The following is a 21,304-nucleotide window of genomic DNA, read 5'->3' as shown; positions in this document are numbered from 1 at the left end:
CTCAGAAAGAAGAGAGCACAATAGATGTGAGTTTTGCTTCTGAAGACTACAAAAAGGCAGACTTGTGACCTATAATACTTAAAAATTCTGCAGACTTTGTTTTTTGGTTTTTGGGTTTTTTTTGTGTTTTTTTTTTTTTTTTGTTTGTTTGTTTGTTTTGTTTTTAGCTGAAGAATTGTTGATGCTTTTGTTGGGATGACTCCTCTTGTTGGAACTTTTGGTTTTGGTATTAAAAGTGACTAGTGCTGATGTACTCAGCTACTGTCAGACTGCAGCACCTTTCCAATCTTTTTGTTTTGCAGATGCCTTGTTTTTATTGTTTGATTTTTTGCAGGCCACTTAAAAGCAGTTTGCAAAGCAGTTCAAAACCTCTATGAGAGAGCACCATGACATACAGCTGTATTTGGGGTTTGCCTCATTATTCTGATGGGATTTTTTTGTTTGGGTAGTTTTTAATTTTAAGTGGTCTTGCTTGTTGCTGTGTGTAGAGCAGGATAGTCAAGACTAGTGATTTTGCATGTATGCCCATTTTTTCTCTCTGCATTTTCTTCTCTAAAATGAACGGATTCTTGGTTCTGATCCATCCGTCCAAGTCTGCTATCTGGATTGTTCTGCAGGTTTTTAATTTTCTTTGTCCTTTTTTTTTTTTTTTTTAACATTTTATAAACATACATAGTGATGTTGAGGTCTGAGAACTGTTCAAGATGGAAGGAGTGCTTCTAGTGCTGTTTGAAAAAAGACACAATGAAATACCTGTTTGATTTTCTGTAAGTCTGGAAACATTTTTCCTCCTGCTAAGGATTTTTCTGAAGGAAATCTCAGCAAGCTTACGTTTGGATTTACTTGACCTTTCTGTCTGCTTGCACATCTTTTTTTTCAGAGAAGCAGGAAGGATCTTGAAACTTCTTTGTCTGTGCTCTCAAGATAAATGCCAAGAATGTACCTTAAAAGATTGAATTAAGAAATACTCTTTCTTTAATGTTTCAGTATGGATTGTCATTAGTGTGTAAGGAAATAGTCCTGTTGACTACACTGTTCCAACTGCTACTATTGATCTATTGATTAAGGCTCCAGGAAAAGGCTTCTTTTTGCTAAGAACTCATTAGTGAAATGGCTACTTTTGTAAAACTATCTCAGTATATAATAAAATCATTAGAGATTCTGCATGAATGCAGCTTTTTCACTTTAAAAGTTGGGTTTGAGCCTTACCTAGCTTTGAACTTGAATAGCAAATTCAAGGCACTCATTAAAAATAGTATCTGTGGACAGATAGAGTTGAAGGCTCTGATCTTTATCAGATTGATAAATCAAAGGGCGTTCCTCCACCACTGTCTTGTGTTATTCCTGATGCAGAAATGCACAGATATCTTATTGAACCGTTCTCAGCAGCTCTTCTCGAGTTGCACAGCCAAGTTTGCAGATGGTCAGCAGTGCTCTGTGCCAGTTTTTGACATTACACATCAGACACCTCTGTGCGAAGAACATGCCAAAAAAATGGTAAGTACAAAGCCATCATTGTATTTATTTGTGTATTGGCATGATCAGGAGTTTTAACCCCAGTCTTCCTATGAAGTCTTCCTTGACAACTAGCAAGTTTATGAACTTAAGAGCTTGTTTGTTATTATTTTTCTTAAAAGGGTAAAACTTGACAAACATTCCCAATTAGTATAAAGTATGTTGTGAAAATCTTTCATGTAGTTTTGAGGATATAATAAAGTATACATGGGAATATTCTTCATTGGAGGAAATTTGATTGCTGTCTTAAATTGAGAAATAGAAGATCATTGTGAGAGGTCCTGTGGTCATTTTATTTAGGGTTGCTCCTGGTCCTTGGATCTGAATGTAATATGAGTGTGGTGTTAAGAACACTGCATCTTAAACAGTCTCAGTACACGGGGGGCTCAAAGTACTTTCTAAAGGTAATGTAGATAGCAATTGCAAGGATGCAAATAATGGGGTTGCTACTTTATTTACGTTTTAGTAACTATTAGAATTTATCTCAGACTTCCTTCAGGGATCCATGGATCCCAGAGAAAAAGCAGTGGCCCACCTCAAGCTGAGAGAATGGAGAAATGAAGTTGATGTCTTCTGCTCTCCTTTTTATGACACCAATCTTCCAGAACAAAACCTTTAGGATAATTCACAAACCCACTTCCGTCCTGCCCCTCCTTCAAGGCTTCTTGTCCTGCCTTCAATTAGGTGTAAAACTGCCTTTTTTTTTTTTGTTTTGTTGGGTTATTAAATGTTTTTTGTTACTGTTTTTGCCCAGCCTTTCAAATAATTGCGAATTATAGAGTTTTTTGGATTAAAATGTGAGGGTTTGTGCTACACAGATCTGTATGGGGTTTCCCCTTTTCTAGGCAATCTTCAGTATGTCCCTCAAGGTTTACCTCTGTAACAAATATAATCCTCTGCCATACCCAGTATGATAGCAACTGAAGACTGATGATGGTTTGATCTATTTTTTAATGTGTCAGTGATTGCTGTTCAGAAGCAATGAGGCCATAATTGTTTACCCACATCCTTATTCTAGTCCAGCAGTATTAATTTTGTCTCCTCGGTGCTGTCCCTCTGTTATGTCAGCGGGCACTTGAGGATTGTGGCTGCAGCTGCTGCACATTATCCACATTAACACCACCTCACAACAGCATTTTGTCTTTCATACTTACAGGAGTGCTGCTAAAGGTTACAGTTTCACACTTTTTAGTTAGGGTTTGCTATGCTAATTTTTAAAGTGACACTGCACGATCTCCAGTTTTCAATATCTCATAATTTGGTGTATGTTATTTTTGCCATTGGGGTCAGTGAGGAAGGAAACAGCTCAATTTTTGAAACTGTGTCTGTGTGTAAGCTAACAGTGTAGCTTACATCCTCTTGCATTACATTCCACATGTCTGTGGAATGACGAGGGTGAAAAAAGCTAGGAAAGTAATACTTGTTCTTAATATGTTCCCATTGGTATTGTTTTGCTCCCAAAGGATAATTTCTTGAGAGGGGACAGCTCCCGTAAAGTTCAGCACCAGCAGCAGAGGAAACCCAGGAAAAAAACGAAGCCACCTGCACTTACCAAAAAACACAAGAAGAAGAGAAGGCGAGGCCCACGCCGGCCCCAGAAACCCATTCCTCCTGCAGTGCCCCAAGGGAACCTCACCATGCCTGCCAGTGTCTCACTGCCAGTAGAGATACCCCACATACGGTCAGTGCTGCTCCTGCCCAGCATCCCACTGCTGGCCTGAGCATTGCCAGGGAGCTCTGTACAAAGCTGCCAAGCAGCATCTGGAGCAGGCCTAAAAATTGCATCTCCATGTGACTGATGGAAAAAACCTTTAGAGTGGATATGGGCAATGATTTGGTTTGATGGGTAAAATATCTTGCTCCTGATGTTACCTTCTATGTAGTTAATGAGTAGCCTAAGTGTAAGCTTCCTAAAGAAACTACCTAAAAGCATTTTTTTCCTAGATAATGGAGGAAAAAATGTGTGGGGAAGCATCCATTGTAGATGGATATGCACTGATAGTTGTCCTTTGGAGCAAGCAGAGTTGAACACCAGGGACTAATGTTCCTTTCTGTTCAGGAGCCCCTCCACTCCAGAGCTCAGTGCCGATGAGCTGCCTGATGATATCGCCAATGAAATCACAGACATTCCACATGACTTGGAATTGAATCAGGAGGACTTCTCTGATGTCCTGCCACGGCTGCCTGATGACTTGCAAGATTTTGATTTCTTTGAAGGTACCATTTTATTTTATGCTAGCACGAACACAGTCAGTGAACTGAAGGAGTGAGTATTTCTAAACTGCATTTTGAGGAGTTGCTTGCTTTCCTACAGAGGTAATAAATTCTAGAGAAGGAAGTGTGCATTTGCTCTATTGTTTGTGAGCTCTGAAGTAAAGCAGACTTTAAGAAGGCTGTGTGCATAGTTCTCTGCTTGCTCATGTAATTACTGCTCTGAAAATCATAATTGGTTTAGTATTTTAATAATTCATTTTACATTTTTACTGCCTGTCAGTGTTACAGTTTAATCAAGAGTGTTCTCGGTAATGGCATCTTTCTGCCATCGAGTGGGGCTGGAATCACAGTCAATGTTGACCTTTGATAAAAAGAGAAGAGAGTGAGAATAAAATCTTTAAATACATTTTTGAAACTAGCTTTTGATCAGAAATGTGCTTGAATTTCTGCATTCTAAAGCTCAGTACCTATAACTTATAACAAAGGAATTAGAACAGCCTGGAGTTGGGTACGTGATTTCTTTGGTCATTTTCTGATATAATGTGACATCAGACTGTGTTTGAATTGAAATTAACCTGAATTATACTGTCTGTGTAAATTTTAGGCCCAGGCTTAATGTCATAAGTAGAAAGAGGACCATGTGTTATTACAGCATTGAAGATCTAACTTAGGCATTTTTACTTTTAAGTTTGAGAAGTTTAAGAGGCATCTCCTACTATAGTATGTGGAAGAGAAGGGATTTCCATTGAAGAGGAAGGTGTAATTTCATGATTTTCTTACCTTGCTTGGCTAGTGAACAGTGGTGAATGACACTTTCTGTGTACTGCAAGCCGTGCTGGAAGGTTATCATACAATGCAACTCTGTACTGAGCTGTCTGTACATCTTCAGATATAGAGACATCCTTTGGGTGCCAGGGCCAGGCTCACCTGAGAGCAGTGCACTAACTGGTGGTGTCCCTGTTTCTGCAGGTAAAAATGGAGATCTTCTTCCAACCACAGAAGAGGCTGAAGAACTGGAACGGGCCCTACAGGCTGTAACTTCTCTCGAGTGCCTGAGTACCATTGGAGTACTTACACAGACAGATGGTGTGCCAGTTCAGGAGCTGTCAGATAGAGCGATAGGGGTGTTCTCTACAGGTGCTGGAGCTCCAGGAATGCAGTCCTTGAGTCGAGAGGTTAACACGGATCTGGGGGAGCTGTTGAATGGGCGTATAGTACATGATAATTTCTCCGGTCTGGAGCTGGATGAGAACTTGCTCCGTTCTGCTACCTTGTCCAACCCACCTACGCCCCTGGCAGGGCAGATCCAGGGGCAGTTCTCAGCCCCAGCCAACGTTGGCCTTACTTCTGCCACTCTGATAAGCCAGAGTGGCCTTGGGGAGAGAGCCTTCCCGGGACAGTTTCATGGACTTCATGATGGCAGCCATGCCTCCCAGAGGCCCCACCCTGCCCAGCTGCTGAGCAAGGCAGATGACCTGATCACCTCACGACAGCAATACAGCAGTGACCATTCACACTCCTCACCCCATGGAAGCCATTATGATAGTGAGCATGTGCCGTCTCCCTACAGTGACCATATCACATCCCCTCACACCACATCCTTTTCTGGTGATAACTTGGCAGCTACCTTCTCAGCAGAGATGCCCATGATGGCACAGCACTTGCTCCCAACGCAGCTGGATGTGCCACTTAGCGGGGTGGTCAACCCCAGAACTCACTGGGGAAATCTTCCTGTCAATCTTGGGGACCCCTCTCCGTTTAGCAACCTTCTTGGTGCAGATGGACACCTCCTGTCCACCTCCCTGTCCACACCACCTACCACCTCGCACTCAGAGACCACACAGCCTGCCTTCGCCACTGTGACCCCCAACAGCTCCAGTGTGCTTCCGGGGTTACCGCAGACCAGTTTCAGTGGCATGGGTCCTGCCTCCGCTGAACTCATGGGCTCCACCTCCCCTAAACAACAGCTCCCTCAGTTCAGCGCAGCCTTTGGGCACCAGCTGAGCTCCCACAGTGGCATTCCCAAGGACCTGCAGCCCAGCCACAGCTCCATAGCTCCTCCCACGGGCTTCGCAGTGACCGGTGCCACCGCTACCAGTACCAATAACGCATCCGCGCCCTTCACCACCTCCAACTGAGCTTGTCTGCCTGGCTCCCTGCAGGTAGATGGGGGACCTGTGTTTTCTATCTTTCCTTTTTTCCTTCCTCTTTATTTTGTCTGTCTTCTCTTCCCTTTTTTTTAAGAGGGGGTTGAGAAGAAAACCCCTGCTTCAGTACTGACCAGGGTTAGCCCAACTCTGTGAACCTTGCTGTAGCATTCACATGTGCTTGTTAGGCACCGGTGCTCATTTATTGCAGGCAGGTTCACTGTTCCCCAATAATTCCTTAAGGATACAGCACAGTTACTGGATGTAAATGATCTTAGCAGTAAGACCTAGAAATGGGAAGATACCTCAGATCACTGATGCATGTTACTGTTCCCTAGGGTTCGGATCAGTGCTTGCCATCCCATTAGCATCTGGTAGAAGGTTTTCCAGTGGGCAGAAGTCTCTTGATTTTTTTTTTTTAATTTAATATTTTTCCAAAGGTAGCATTTGGCACGGAAAACTTGGCTGCACACATTGATTTGAGAGTGGTGCACTGAAGTCCTAAATCAAGATCACAATTCAAGGATGAGTTTGGCAGTTTCTTGAAATAGTCTCTTGACCTCCTCTGTGTGTGTGTGTTTGGGGTGCAGGGAGCAGCGATTCCTTTTCTTCTTTTGGTGAAGAAGTAGTTGTCCCCTTCCAGAACTGGTCACTGTTCTTACTGCATGCTGATTTTTGGGTTTTTTTATTATCACGATTTGTAATTCATTGAGTAGCAAAGAGATCAGTTGACTGGTTGCCCATAAATTTGAAGGCTGTTATGAAGTTTGCCCAGGAAAACAAAAAGAAACAGAAGGATTGAAATATAGATCATGGATTAGAGAAGATTCCTGTGAGAAATTTCCTTCCTTGCTGAATTACTGTGGCCTTGTAGCATTGATGATTTGCCTTTTCAAGTGTGTCTTTGTCCAGAACTCTTCGCCTGACAGGCTGACAGGAATTTCTCAGCTGAAACAGGAAGAATTAGGTTGGTTTTCTGCCCATCCACACAAGTCTAGGTCAGACCCATTGTAAGTTTCAAATGGCTGCATTTCTCACAATATGTCTAACTAACTAGTGAGACTTTCTTGGACAGTTTTTAATCCCCTGAGAGCCATATAGATTTTCTGACACTTGTAGGGTTTGATGCTCTGTTTGGGAAGCTGAATGTATGTAAGGAACTAGCAGGTACCTATCAGCAGTCATGGCTAACCAAAAGAGAAACCACTAATGCAAAATAGGTAACCTATCCTTCTGTCTGTGGGATAGTTTTGTTTGTGCCGATCACCTGCTAATGACAGTATTCACTATTTGGTAGTAATTGCAATTCCTAAAGAAAAGAGTCAGCTAGGTTTTCGATTTCTTAAAATAATAATTATTTTTTAAATTTTGTTCTTTAAACCAAGAGGTAATAGCAGCAGAAATTCTGAGGTGTTCACTTGCATCCCCTTATCGAGAAGTAATTTGCTTATGACTCTCTAGGGCTCAAACTTGCTCCTGTACCCTGACTTTGACTGTAAAAGTAGCTCCTGTTTAATACAAGTCTCTGCTCTTCTCAGTTTGTTTCAGAGATGCAGATGAGAGAAAATAGAAAATTCTACATTTCAGTCTTGTACTGTAGATGATGGATTTTATTCTACCTGTGGGAATTCTAGTCTATTTCAGGAAATTAAGAGAACCAAGCATGTGTAATAGGAAGGCCTAATAAACTTTCTGAGCAAAGGATCACTGAATGAAGTTTGGTTGCTATAGAAATTCATTTCGTTAGCAGTCAGGCACACACCAAAATATCTGACCCAAACCTCTCCTTCCATCTTCCTAAGGAACAGAGTTTAAACGGGGTAGGTCTTGTGTCTTCTTACTATTGTAGCAATCATATTATCCCTCTTTTCTTGAATGATCTGTCCTCTTTAAATATAAAAGAGTATGGATGATGCATATGTCTTTTTCTGAAATTGCAGCTGTATGTGGGTGGAAGAAACAAAAATTATTTTCATGCTTCTGTTGTTATGAAGTCATTATTTCATACTTGGTAAAATAGATCTTAATAATATAAGCCGAATATTTTAAGTGGTGATTTAAATATGTTTGTAACACTTAAATGTTTTTAAATCACATAAAAAGTTTAATTGAAGCCTATGAAATCCTGCTTGTGATTGTCCTGCTGATTGAGGAATGCCCAGTGATATTGTGAATGAGGCAAATCTGACAAGGCTTTTATTTATTTTTATATTATGTTACCCATACTTTGTTGAGGAGACACTGTTTGATTTGCAGATGATTTTTCTTGTGTTCATATACCTTCTTCAATGTGCTGGGATGTCTGACTGACAAAAAGGGGAGAACTAGTATACCAAATGGTTAATTCCTTAATCTGCTTGTGAATTCATGTAATTTTAGAGGGTGTTAATTTCCATGTATTGGTTTCAGGACTTTGGTCTTGAAATGGTTCTTGTGCCCATCAAACTTCTAATGAAGCTGCAGCTAGTGCAGAGTATATTTGCCCCACACCATATTTCTCTTTCTTAGCAAATGCTGGGGGGAAGAGAGGATAATAGGAACTGAGAGCCGAGTTCTGCTTGGTTGCGTTGGTTTCAATGACAGAGGAGCTTTCCAGTCTAAGGTCACGGTGAGTTTGTACTGGTCTAACTCAGAACAGAACCCAGCTCCTCATCTGTGCATTGATTTAGACAGGGAGTTTCAGAAGCTGTCAGAGCGATGGAGGTCCATGATTACCATTTGAAATCAATGGCCTTTATGTACCTGCGTTTCTTTAAAGTAGCTTTGGACATCAAGTCTCTTCCCCACTTAGATTCCAATCTTTGTGTATCGCTTGACGACTCTTCCCTGAAAACTGACTGCATTACATTTTTCCGTGAGCAAACTAAGTTTGCAATAAAGCTGCACTTTCAAAAATAAACTTCAGTTTGTATACAGTTGAAATAGGAAACTCCCTGTCCTGTCTGCCACAGTGTTCTGAAACGGGCCACCACTCTTGCCTTTTCCTGGTTCACCTCTCATTTTTTCACTACCACCAATTTCATGGTTACATGGCTGCCAAACAGTTACGGGTCTTGATCTTAGCTTTACAAGGTGGATCATTCCAGGTGGGTTTCTACACCCACACAACACGTTGGCTTCAGTGCATCAGCGTCTTACTGTTGGATGCAAAAGATCTAATTGAGAGGTATGTGTAGTCAGAGATATTTCACACCCCTTCCTCTGGAAAATCCTGCTGGCCTGGTTAAGGTGGTCCTCGAGGCTGTTATTTATGTGGTTCCCGAGTAGATACTCAAATGTTTTTGAGTATCAGCTCTTATAGCAATTAGCATTCTTGTCACCCCTTCACCAAAGAGCCAGTGTAGCAATTTCAGATGCACCTGCCGTGCCCTTTAGGTGTTGACAAATGTGGAATAGGGCTAGTTGAACCTTAAAGTTAATTCCTTCACATAAGATTGGAGTTTTAAAAAATGAATAACATTAGACATAATTTACATAATTTTGGCAATAGCACCTCAATTAGTCTCCGTACAAAAGTATTTAACACAGATTAATTTTGGCAATGTACAGAGGCTTATCAGGAATAGCTTCATGCTCTTCTGGGGCGTAAGGCATTCTCTAAGACGTGCTTTGACGTTTCCTTTCACCTAGGAAGACCTTACACCAGCTTTGAGGGGAACCATATGCACTTAGATACCTCAAAGTTGATTTGTTTTTCAGTTTCATAATTATGATACAAGAACTCTGTCTCCTCCTGCCTTCCAGTTCCTCCAGGTTCTTGCTTAGATCCCTTCTCATTAGTAGCATGCTTCTCTGCATGGCTGAGCATAAAGGCACTAAATTGATAATGCTGAGAGGTAGCACAGTTGCAGGTTTGCCTCAGGCACTGTGGGGAAAATGGCAACAGCTAGATTTCCAACTGAAAATGGGGATTTGCAGTTCTGGTTTGGAAAGCACTGAAAGCCCTGAGAAGCTTATTGCCTGCTAGGCAAAAATCAGAGAAAAGAAATTGTCAAAGAGGAACTGTACCTAATAGCAAAGAGAAGCCAAGGGAAGCAGCCTTTTATTTTATTTTATTTTTTGTAAAAGGAAGATGAGTATTGAAAAATGAGGATATTCTGTTGTGAGCTGTCACTGGCTTTAGGGGCATGGCCAAGGAAAAAGACCTAGGACAGAACCTGCAAACCAGTAGCCAAATTCAGTTTGAAGCTTTGTCTTGCTGTAACCACATCTAAATGCATTCAGGGTTTGAATCTGCTTGCCAAGAGAGTCCTGCAAAGGTGTACAATAGGCAGTGGACAGTTTTCTTCCCTGAGAAGCTGGCCCTGGTGGCTGCCTATGCTGCTTCTGAGCTCCAGCTGCTCCCTGAGCTCCTGCAGCCTCCTTGCTGCTGTGTATCCCTGTAGGCATTGTCAGGCCTCCACGGGTATTTCTCCCTGACTTTGTGCTGCAGTGAGCTAAATCCACTCATGAATTCTCCAACAGTATGAGCCTTTGGGCAGAGAAGAGGGAAACATTTTTAGAAGATCAGGTACCTGCCGTTACCCTTTCAAGACTTGCAGGACAGTGGTAGGAGGTGCATTCAGCCGACAAACAATAGAAGAGTTACCTGCAGGGACCATCGGCAGTGAGACATTTGTGTGGCTCTCCAGGCAGCTTCCCTGGTGGAACTGGGGTATTTTTCCTTTTGTATTTCTGCATGTGAAGGAGTTTCCTGTGCAGACCTCTTGCAAGGTCCAGTAGTGGCAGAAATAGTAACTGAAGGAATAGTTTGGGGCTGGTGTGCTGGCCAGATCTTTAGGTCATTCTCACTTTCTGATCTTCTGGGTAATGTTTAATGATGCGGATTTGTGGGCTACTTCTTGTACCTCCTATATTTCCTTCCACTCCACATTCTTCATCATTCTTGTATCTGTTTTCCCATTCTCAGACACTTCTCCAATGTAAGTTATGCCAGCTGGTAAGTCTTCTGTGGTTCTGAGCAAATCTGACTGTAAGCTGAACAGGAGGAGAGATTTCTGCAATTCATAACATATATTTGGATGCTAGAATGACAGTGCAATAGATGAAAGTATTTTTCAGATCAGTGAGTAGGGAGATGTTTCACAGCATGCTAATATGTCATAAACTAGATGCTGAGGGTGCAACACTGATCATGGGAGTGCACATGCTAGCAGTAAATATAGAGGCATTTTTTAACAAGACTTTACCTTCTGAGGAGTTCCTCTTCATTTCAGATGTGTATCAGTAGAAACTCACGAATTAAAATTTAAATTACTCTTCCTTAATGCACTCAAGCCTCAATAAAAGTAAGGAGGGTTGGTGACAAAAATCTATATTTGTGTTCACTAAACTTCACCTTGGACTTCAGGAGAGGTCTGGTCATAAGAGACCTTAGTTCTGATCAGTTAAAGTTTCAGTCTTGTCTTTAAAACTAGATAAAGGCACTGTTGTTGAGAAAAAAAAAGTTTGGGGAAGGAGAAGGGGTTAGAAAAGATGCATCCTAAAACAATTTTCTTGCTTGTGTCTTCAGACACTTTAAAAAAAAAAAAACCCAAATGGTAGTGACTATTTTCCCTTTGCTGTCTGGTACTTCTTATGGTTGTTGAGTTCTTTGCTTTCCCCTGTTTTACTCTGCTCCTTCTGTAGCTACTGTGGAATGAAGTAATGTAGTGGAAGGATGAAAAGGACAAAGTGAACATGGCTCTAAGTTGAGGGCAATAGTTGGAAAAGGCTTTCTGTATCTGTCTCCTTGAAGTAAGTGTTGGCCCCTTTTCAGTCTACTCTAGATCGAAGAATTTGGTCTGAAAGTGAATAGGATGAAACTTGGGCTTTTGACCATAAAACTGTACTTGCTGTAGAAAAATGCATTCTTCCTCCTCTTCCTCTCACTAGTCCCCCAAACACACACACAGTGAGATGTCCAGAGTTACCCATGTGTCGACCACATAGGCATGCTGAACCTGGTCCAGTGATGCTAATGTTTAACCTGCTTTCTCCTTGTCAGCTGGTGCCCACGGAGATGAACTCTGGATAGGTAACGTTCCCAGATATCCTCTGGAAAACTTTAACTTTGGTGCAGATTGCTCTGATGTAGCTAACTGCGATGGCATTGGCTTCTACCTTGGAGTGGACTGATTTACCCTGAAATGACTCTCTAACCTGCATCTTAAACAGTGTAGTTGGTTCTGGTGCAAATAGATTCATTCTGAAGTGATGGACACTTTGATTCTCATGCAAAATAGCTACATCCTACCAGAAGGGGTTGAACCAGTTTCTCTGAACAGTGATGACCTTCACTGTACAGTTTTGGGTATGTCTCAGGGATTCCTTGTGGAAATAAGGGCAGTTAACAAAAAAAAAAAAAAAAAGAAAAAAAGAAAAAAAAAGAAAAAAAGAAAAAAAAGAAAAAAGTTAATAGTTTTAAAAGTAAATAATAATTTAAGTAGAGCGTCACCTAAGTGAGAGCGCAAGAAGGAGAAATCTTTGTTCAGTTTTATAGTCAACAGTGTCTGGCTTACGGACTCTTTCTCTTCTCGGGGCTCTCATCTCAAGTTCAACATACAGAATCCTTTTCATCACGCTCAGCTTTAAACTTTTTATTTAAAGATACCCTTCCCCAATGAGCTTTCAGAATACTTATTGTAGATTTTAAGAGAAATGGTATATTAATTTATGCTATTAACATCACCTCATAAATTATAAGTTTTATACTAAAGCTGTATTGAGTGTAATGAATTATGTTGCATATGTGTTTTTAATAGCTATAAAATTATATACAAGCTTTTTTGGAAAAACAAACTAGTGAAGCACCTTTTTACACTGGATCTTTGCCGTGTCAAGGTGTACAGCTATTCTTTGCTACCTTGCAGATATCTATATCTATATATAGATATATATATAAATAAAATAAAATGGTATCCTGTATCAACAAGTATAGAACTCTTTTTAACCCTTATATTACTGTTCCTATAACTCTTTTTAAATTTTGAGTGTTACATTCTGCAATAATTTATCCGTGGTTTGTACCTATGATTAGAAATTTAGTTACAGGGTAAATAGATCAAATTTAAAAATCCAACTACTGTAGCTGGGAGTTGTGAACCAAGTTTGTAAGACCTTTTCTTTTTTTAAATGTATTTATTTCCAGTTAGCTCTGTGAGTTGGAATTTGAAAAGTTGGAACATTAGGAATCTACAGTGTCTTATTCAGGAATTTTCCCCTCCTTTCCTCACAAAGGAATTCCCACTGTGACTTATAAATAGAATTAGACTGCTTGTGTGCATGTATGTATTATATATACACACAAAAAATATGCATTGGGGGGGGATGTATGTGTGATACGAATGTGTATATTGTATGTAGGTCATAGTTTTGTAAAGAGAAAAGTAGTCAAGAGGTGATGGAATGTATTGTAGAAATGTGATTATTTAGTAGGGGGTTGTTATGTCCTCACTGTTATATAAATAACTGAAACTCTCTACTATATAATCTTCTGTTATAAGGCTAACTCTGATATCATGTCAATTTTACTGTTTTTCAAATGAGTTGCTTTGAGCCCTGTTTAAAATGCCATGAAAATACCAAGCTCCCAAAGACAGCCTTTAAATAAAACAAATGTGGGAGGAGGAGTGATGGAAGAAAGGAGTTTTCCAGGGCAAACTGAATGGGAAGGTTTGCATTCAGTGGGATGGAGAGGCATGAGAATTGTTGTACCTTTGCAAATTAATACCTGAACCTCCTATGGTCTGACTTGGAAAATGTTGTCAATCAGGGTTCTTGTGTTTTCCAATTAGATTGTAAGGGGTACTGTTTGTGCAGTGGTCTCCATTCCATAAAAGGATCTTGTCTTCAAAGTAGATTTTTTTCTTTTCTGAGGATATTTGTGTGTATCAATTTTGCCCCAAAATTTCTGTTGTGGGATTGCAGAACAAAATATACATTTAGTCAAGGGAGTTTCATTTAGGCTGTGAAATTCTGAATTTGATTGTGACCGCTTACCTTTTTTTCATAATGGAAAAGAAAGATTTCTTTATGGGAGCTCTCACTTGAAATTGTGAGAAGTCAGAAATGTTCTTCAGATTGGCTTACTTTTCACATTGTTCTATTTAGGCTGGAGAAAGTAGCCTAATTGTTATTTATTCATACAGCATCCCTTTTATGATGATCCTGGTGACTTTAAAAACCTTTTTAGAAAAACAGAGCTTCTAGTATTCAATGGAAATTTGAAATTTTTTGCAATTTTTCTTTTATTCCCCGCCATATCATGATGTTGATGCTCCCCCAGGCATCTCGCTCCCTTTCCTTCTCTCCACAATTTGTTTCTGGCACATATGCATATAGGCAAAAGGGTAGGGAGGTGGAAGTTGTCAGAGGCCTTTTCTTCTGCTTATTTGGTGGTAATGGGAATTAGGAGCATAAATCTTTATGCCTTTATAGAGCAGAATAGACTCATTTTCGTGTACAGAGAGGTATATCTGTATATGAGATACCAGTAGCATTTTGCTGAATGTGGACTTGCCCTCGCGATGTACAATAAATATGTAAGAATGCAATCAATCTAAATCTATATAGATGCATACAGATTGATAGGTGGAATAGACCTTGTATCACACACCTGTACATTAGCTGGAACATGAGTGAGTGTGTGAGCTCAAGAGAGGGACTATCCACCTAACATATGTGTAACAGGTAAGCACTTGTGCCAGACAAGTTGTTTTAAATTCTTCTGAAGGGTCTGGATGACTCAGAGGCTGATCTGAGCTTGGCCACCATTGGCTTGTGTTACCTCAGCCCTCGCAGTGGAGTTTCCTTTCTATGTCTCTGCTTTTGTTTTATATTTAGTCTCGTTGAGGCCTCTTGCAAAATGCCAACTTCTTCTGCTTCTCTGCTCCTTTGCCTCCATTCCAGCTCCTCCTTGTCCCTGCATCTCTACAGTTTCTCTTGCTAGCAGCAATCAGCTTTAATGGCCCAATCCAGCTCTGCTTATGCATGAGGGAAATTCTCTTGGTGACTGGAGTGGTAGCTGAATTGGGCCCTGAGCATCTGCTTGAACTTATGCAAACTTCCCCAGCTTCAATTGTGATTCAGTAGGACTGTGATTGATTTGCAGATGAATACAAACTTTTCATGGAACGTGATGCAGAGCTTCCTAGCATATTAAAAGGTTAACCCAGCATTATATTTAAATGGTCAAAATGAGAAAACTGCACCCACCAAATACTACCTTCCAATTTTCAACCCTATGGAGAAAAAAGAAGTTTTATTTGTATCTCCCATAACAACACAGGAAGTAAGCAGAAGGCAGCCCTATGCTCTGTTCTGAGCAATGGGGTTGTCATCAAACGTATCAAAAGAAACACAGTTTGCTACACTTTACCATAAAATGGATTTTAAAAGGAGTGCAGAGTTCACCATTAACATGCTAGCACTTTGCATCTAGTTGTGTATTGAGTAATATTGCTTATGCAAATAAATTATGGGCTTAAGTGTTTTATTTTCTGTTTTCTGGCTAAATGGAGCTTCTATATCCTTTTAGCAGAAAGCAGCTGTCTGCAACCTGCTCAGTCACATTGAAGTGCTGTGTATCTTAGGCTTCAGTTTCAGAGGAGAATGCTGCTCCAGTTCTGTCATCGAGCCATACTGGATTCCATGTTTTCAATATGGCTATGACACAATTTTTCTTGGCCACAATTCAGCCATGGAATTTTGTCTTCCTTGCATTTCTGTTAGAAAAAGGTAACTGGTGTACTGTTCCATCGGAGCTTTCATGCAGTCACACATGACTTCTCTGATACATAAGTTGGGGCGTGTATGGGTATGTCTGTGTACTGCGTGGGGGCAATGTGGATTGATACGCACACGCCTATTATGCTATTTCAGTTTGTGTACGTGGAGAATGTACCTGTTGGTTATCTCCTGATATATACTCATGCATACCTATATTAAATATGTATATAGAGTGTAGATGTCCTGCATATACATGTGTATATGTTACGAAACTTGGTTGGCATTTTTTTTCTCAATTTTTTTTTTGCAAATTGCTGTCCCTTATTACTTATTTTCACTTATTTTCACTGAAGCTATATAGAAGAAATGGAGAAATGTGTTATCAAAGTTTTATTTTAAAAAGGAGACTTTTAATTATCTAAAGACATTTGTAATTGTCTTTTGAATTTTTACTAGAAGGGTTGTTATTTTAAAAAGGAAAAGGAAAAAAAAAGGAAACAAAAAAAAACAAAAGCAAGCAGACAAGCCCTTATTCCCACCATCGTTTAGGTGAAAGAAATGGAAACACAAGTTTCTAAGTATTTATTTCCTTCAGATGTTTCTGAGGCATACAGTAATTACATTCTGCCCCATCCCCCTTTTGTCCAATTATAATAAATGATTCATGATTTTCTTTTCCCCTCATTACTTTCGTAAATCATTGTTCACCTCCTACATTCAATAGTACTGATATCACTAAGGAGATTTCATGTCCTTCTGTCCTTTTTAGGAGAAATACCAGTGCATCACTATTGTGTTTCATTTTAACATACTTTGTGGAGGATGGATGTTTTTATTGAAGATGTCTGTAACCCGTCTAACTTATTTAATGTGAGAAGCCTTCATTGGAATCTGTCGTCTGTTTGTTTCCAACAAGTTCAAGTTTCTGCAACTGTTTTTTCACCAACATGTTAAATAATTCCCTTTTTACTTTTATGCCTGAGGTTTTAAAATTTGGGTTTATTTTTTGGGATTTTTTTCCCTCCAATTCCCAAAAATACTTATGTGCAAGTGGAGCAAAACAGATGTCAGAAGCTCAACCGATATCCTTTTTTGCAGTTCAGGGTAAATATATTTATCCTAGACTTAATAAAAGAAGGTGGCAAATGGACAATCTGAAGTGCTTAGAGGGAATGCTCTCTCATTTTAAGGCTGTCTCCGAGAAGTTTGTGTTTGGTGTCATTTTAAAGGTAGCTTGATCATGCTTTGATATCAGAAACAGCCTTGTAACAAAGAGCCTCATACAGTTGTTCGGTCACTAGAGTTTAAAATGTAAACAAGTTGCAGTGGGAAAGCAAAGGTGAGGCAGTGTATTTTGAACCAGTGAATTGTAGCTTGCAAATGTACCTGATTTTGAAGTAACTGCATGGTAGCAAGGATTAGCAGTCTCTTACACCCCTTCCTTCTTCCCTCTCATATCTGACACATGTGTTCAGCATACCATACATTGGGAAAAATAAGCAACTTCCTCCAGCAAGGCTAATCCACTGAATGACTGCTTAAAGGGAACATACAAACGGGCACTGCCGCGTCCCGTCTCATGGTATTAGCTGGAAGCCTGGCTAATACGCACAAACAGCCCAGCCCAGCTCGCTTCTGTGGATGTGTCGCTTGGGGAGAGTGTGGTGCGTGGAGGTGCCCCAGAAGAAGGGCTCCCTCCTTCAGGGGCCCTGGCTGCAATGGCAACTCACACCACCTCTAGTGCTGGAGGCTCACGGACAGCATTCCAGAGGCGGGGAGGAAAGCTTGTGTTTGTACTTTCCCTTTAAATAGGAAAGGTTGGCTCACATGTTCCTCATACTTCTCAATGAATGTACTGTATTACCATTTAAAAAAAAATCAATTAAATGATAATAGATTGGTCTCCTTTTGTTATCTGGTCCTTGTTTAATTTGTTTAAGGGTTTTTGTATACAAAAGTTTACATTTTTATGTATATTTTTCTTGTGTAAAAACTGATGTAATATGTGTATAAAACACTGTATGTATTATCTGTATATAGTGTGACAAAATGATTTTCTTTCTTTCTTTTGGATGTATTAATAAATCTTGCTGTGAAGTAGCTGTGTTTACTATGATGAAACCCTCTTCTCCAAGCCATTTTGCCAAGTCCAAGATGTATGGATATTGCCCAGGATGACATCTACTCCATGAAGTGATTTTTTTTCCTTTTAAAACATATCGTAAGTACAGTTATTAAACTGTCCTTTGCTTAGATTGCTGTAGAGTCTGAGTTGGCTCTTGCTTATTCTCTGTTGCTTTCTAATGACATTAGCTAATTAGTTTTGCTAACAACCTGGGGTCTTCAGTCTCAGTCCTGGTTCTAATTATAGTGCTTTCTAGCTCTGGATCACTGGTCTGGAGACCAGATCCTCTTCATCCTGTTTTCCAGTTCAAGGAAGTATAATTTAAGGGGTATAGAATAGAATTTTCTCATGTATGTTGTTATGTTTTCTGAGATTTAAAAAATATATACTCGCTTCATCATCAAAACTGGTTAAGTTGGAGTTTGGCGTTATTTGGTGATTAGCATGTGGATGAGAAATGATGTTGCTTGGGGCTCTGCTCAGCTCTCAGGCAGGCTTGCCAGGCCAAGGCATGGCTATGACCTACACTGGTCAGACACTGGAAATTGCCACCACCTTGTTCAGACACAGCTGCTGTTTGTGCCACCCTGCTGCAGCTGGTGCCAGCAGGGCTGCCTTGGCTGGCACTGCTCTTCCAGTGCCAAGGTTGAGCTTCCAGAGTGGCTTTTCCACAGTAGCTTGAAGGATGTCCTCTCTTTAGGCAGAACTACCGCTTGGACACTCACAGTAAGTAGGTGGCTGCTGCATCTCCCTCTCACCATTTGCTTTGTGAAGTCTTTCACCTCTGCTTTCTGACATGAGGGATTGTGTTTCCAGTGGTGTTTGCTTTGCTTGTCTCCATCTCCAGTGTGTTTGAGGTTGTGACTTGTGAGGGAGCAGCTGTGTCCTTGGTGAGGTCATCTCCCAGGAGAACCTTTTTCATTAGCAGTCTCAATGCTGACCTGGTCATCAGAATGACAACCAACAGAGATTGATGAGAGAGAGATTCAGTCATTTGACTTCTCTTTTAATGAACAGTGGCCCAGCTATTCTAGACAGCATAATTAGGGCAGCATTTCACGGTACCTGGTTGTAATGCATGCTGAGGGGTAAGCAGTGTCAGTGAATGGTGGAGTCTTTCATGCCAACAGGTGCCGCAAAGATTTTGTGGCAAAGATGAAACTGCTCTAATACCTTGTGTTCCTGGGAGATGGGAGTGCACTGGAAGTGTCGCATCCAGACCTTTATCAAGACAGAGCGATGACAGAAAAGAACAGATGCTTAAAGCCAACTAAAGGAAAGTACAGTAGTGTCAGTTCAGTGCAATCTGGCTCGAGAAAATCTACCCTAACCTTGTCCTTTCTAGGGAATTCTCAAGGTTATGGGCCTGAGGCAATTGGACACTCTAGGGGTAGGAGAGATGAGGCAGTTCTGGTCTGTTACTGATGCAATTCTGGCTGTGCATGTAGATATTACAAAGCTGATCCTTCAAAGTGCTCCATCTCAAGTAGCACACAAAATGGCAAGAGGAGGAATTGACTCTTACGGAGAAAATACTTGTTTAAATTCTGTTTTTAAGATAACAGCAATAATAATTTGCTGTTTGGTGTAAGATTTGAGGCTGTAATGAGGACTAAGGTGGAAGTTAGGAAAGTGGGGGCTCTTCCCTGGGGATGACTCCCTGGCAAAAGCAAATGTGTCCACTCTGGTCCGGAGCAGGACATTACCCAGCATGATGAGAGACTTGATGAGAGATGGATTGAGACTCCTCTGCTGACTAAGGCAGAGACTGACTGACCTGTGGCATTTTTCCCCCACTATTTTCATGAACAACACAGAAATGCTGCTCTTAGAAAATGATTGCATGACTCTCAGTCTGAAACTTTACAAAAGCAACTGGTCATTGTTCTAGTGCCACATTTCAAAACAAAAATAGGTTTTGTTTGAAGTATCAATTCAGGAAGAATGTGGTACATTTCTCTTTGTATTTTAATAGTCCTCTCAGGCTCCAACAGTAGCTTTTTAATAGCTGGCAATTATTTTCTCAGGAAAGCTCATTTAGTTTGTACTTGAAAGCAAGTGACATTTTGTTACAAGAGCAAGTGTTGCTCTGGTATTCAGTGAAGCAATTGGAAGGAGAAACCTTTATTAAATTTGGGAGCTGGCTTCCTGCTGAGGTGAAGACAACCTCTCTCCCACCATAGCTACAGGCAATTGTCCCATCTGCAGGAAAGAATGGGGGTCATCTTCCACAGTATCCCCTGCACCCTATACCTCAAGCACAGAGTTGGTACTCTGCAGCTTTCAGGTCTGAACTAGAGATACAGGATGCTTGTTTTAAGGGGTAAGAGGTGAGTATCATATTTGCTGGCATGAGGTTCAGCCCAGGAATGGCTGCCTTGTTTTATTGTAATTGCTAATTTATAAATTGTGGAAGGTGCCGGTGAAGAGTCTTGGTACCACTGAATCTAGGGAAAAAATTGAAGTATTGTTCTAGAAATGTCCCTGAAGGCAAAATATCTTTGATATTCAGGCGAATTCTTGTATTTCTGTGGGGGAACAGTGGCACAAAAGTTCTGTATCTACATCCTATACCTTGACAGATGTTAGAACCAAGAGCTCAGGTCTTGTTCACTTCCCACATCTCATTTGTGATGCAAACATCTCCTCCATGGTGTAGAGGAGAGTCCTGCAATGTAAACTCAGTCTGGCTCTGTTTCTGCTCAGATTGTGCACCAGTTTCAGGTTCCTGCCTGTTCAAAGTGTTTACTTTCATACTGTGTAACTCTGGTGGAAAAACCCCCTTGTAATCAGCCAGCCCCAGGGCACTCCTGCAAATCTGATTTGTGGGGCCCTACTGTGGTGCCTGCCAGGCAGCTGACGCTGGCTGGGCAGCTGGTGCAGCCCTAAATGCTGGCACATTCAGCAGTGCTTCTCACAGCTCCTGTGTGCTCAGCCAGCCCATGTTTCCTGGGAGGGTGTTATGGATTTCAAACACTTCCAGCTTCCCCATTGCAACTGGGCTGGGTGTAGTGATGGCCCTTTGCAGCAGAAGAGAAAGAAAGTGCTCTGGTGACAGGGAAGGGAAGGTTCTTCCCAGGTGCTGACCAGTGCCATGAGTCTGTGCTGTGACCCAGGGAGGGCAAAGGCTTGTGTCAGGAGCACAGCTGGCATCTGATAGGGCAGCTGTCTGTCCTGTCTGTCTAGTCCTGTGTCAGAGCATCTACAACATAACAGCATACAGCTCATGCTAAAAAGAACTTCACAGATGAAAAAAATCCTGTTTTTTCTAGGGTTTTAAGTGTGTTAAACCTTTCTTCTCAAGCTGCAGCTTTCTTGCACCAAGACTTAGCATGTGCTGAGAGTGGCAGCACTCAGGAAGGAATGCATTGGGTCCAGACTCCAGCTGAAGGGGTAGCAACAACTCTTCCTCAGCCACCTTGTGCCAAAGCATCAGCAAGAAAAGAGAGGCTGATTTATGTCAGATCTGGGCCAGTACTCTGCCAAAGTTTGATTTCAAGCTGTGAGTCTCAGTTATAATACTGCCACATTGGCAGAGCTGGCCCACATTTTTGCCAGTGGAATTTGTGCAGAACCAGACCCCGGAATTGTTCAC

General features: G+C 41.0%; 1 protein-coding gene across 3 annotated transcripts in view; it reads left to right on the top strand.

Moving 5' to 3' along the window:
• Window positions 1-17,503, top strand: part of INO80D (INO80 complex subunit D) — a 44,146-nt gene extending 26,643 nt beyond the window's left edge. The window contains exons 8-12 of one of the 3 annotated variants that reach the window (XM_084209449.1): window positions 1,364-1,497; window positions 2,979-3,196; window positions 3,575-3,732; window positions 4,699-5,891; window positions 16,354-17,503. In XM_084209449.1, the coding sequence (XP_084065575.1) occupies window positions 1,364-1,497; window positions 2,979-3,196; window positions 3,575-3,732; window positions 4,699-5,867 (1,679 nt within the window). In that variant the 3' untranslated portion in view covers window positions 5,868-5,891; window positions 16,354-17,503. Of the gene's footprint in view, window positions 1-1,363; window positions 1,498-2,978; window positions 3,197-3,574; window positions 3,733-4,698; window positions 8,972-16,353 lie in introns of those variants that run through there. The other 2 variants (XM_084209450.1, XM_084209448.1) reach the window with 2 other exon arrangements.
• Window positions 17,504-21,304: the final 3,801 nt, after the last annotated feature.

The sequence above is a fragment of the Fringilla coelebs genome (assembly GCF_963513975.1).
Source record: "Fringilla coelebs genome assembly, chromosome: 7".
In the NCBI taxonomy this organism is placed as follows: domain Eukaryota; kingdom Metazoa; phylum Chordata; class Aves; order Passeriformes; family Fringillidae; genus Fringilla; species Fringilla coelebs.
The sequence above is the reverse complement of the archived record's forward strand: the minus strand, read 5'-3'. Positions and strand labels throughout refer to the sequence as shown.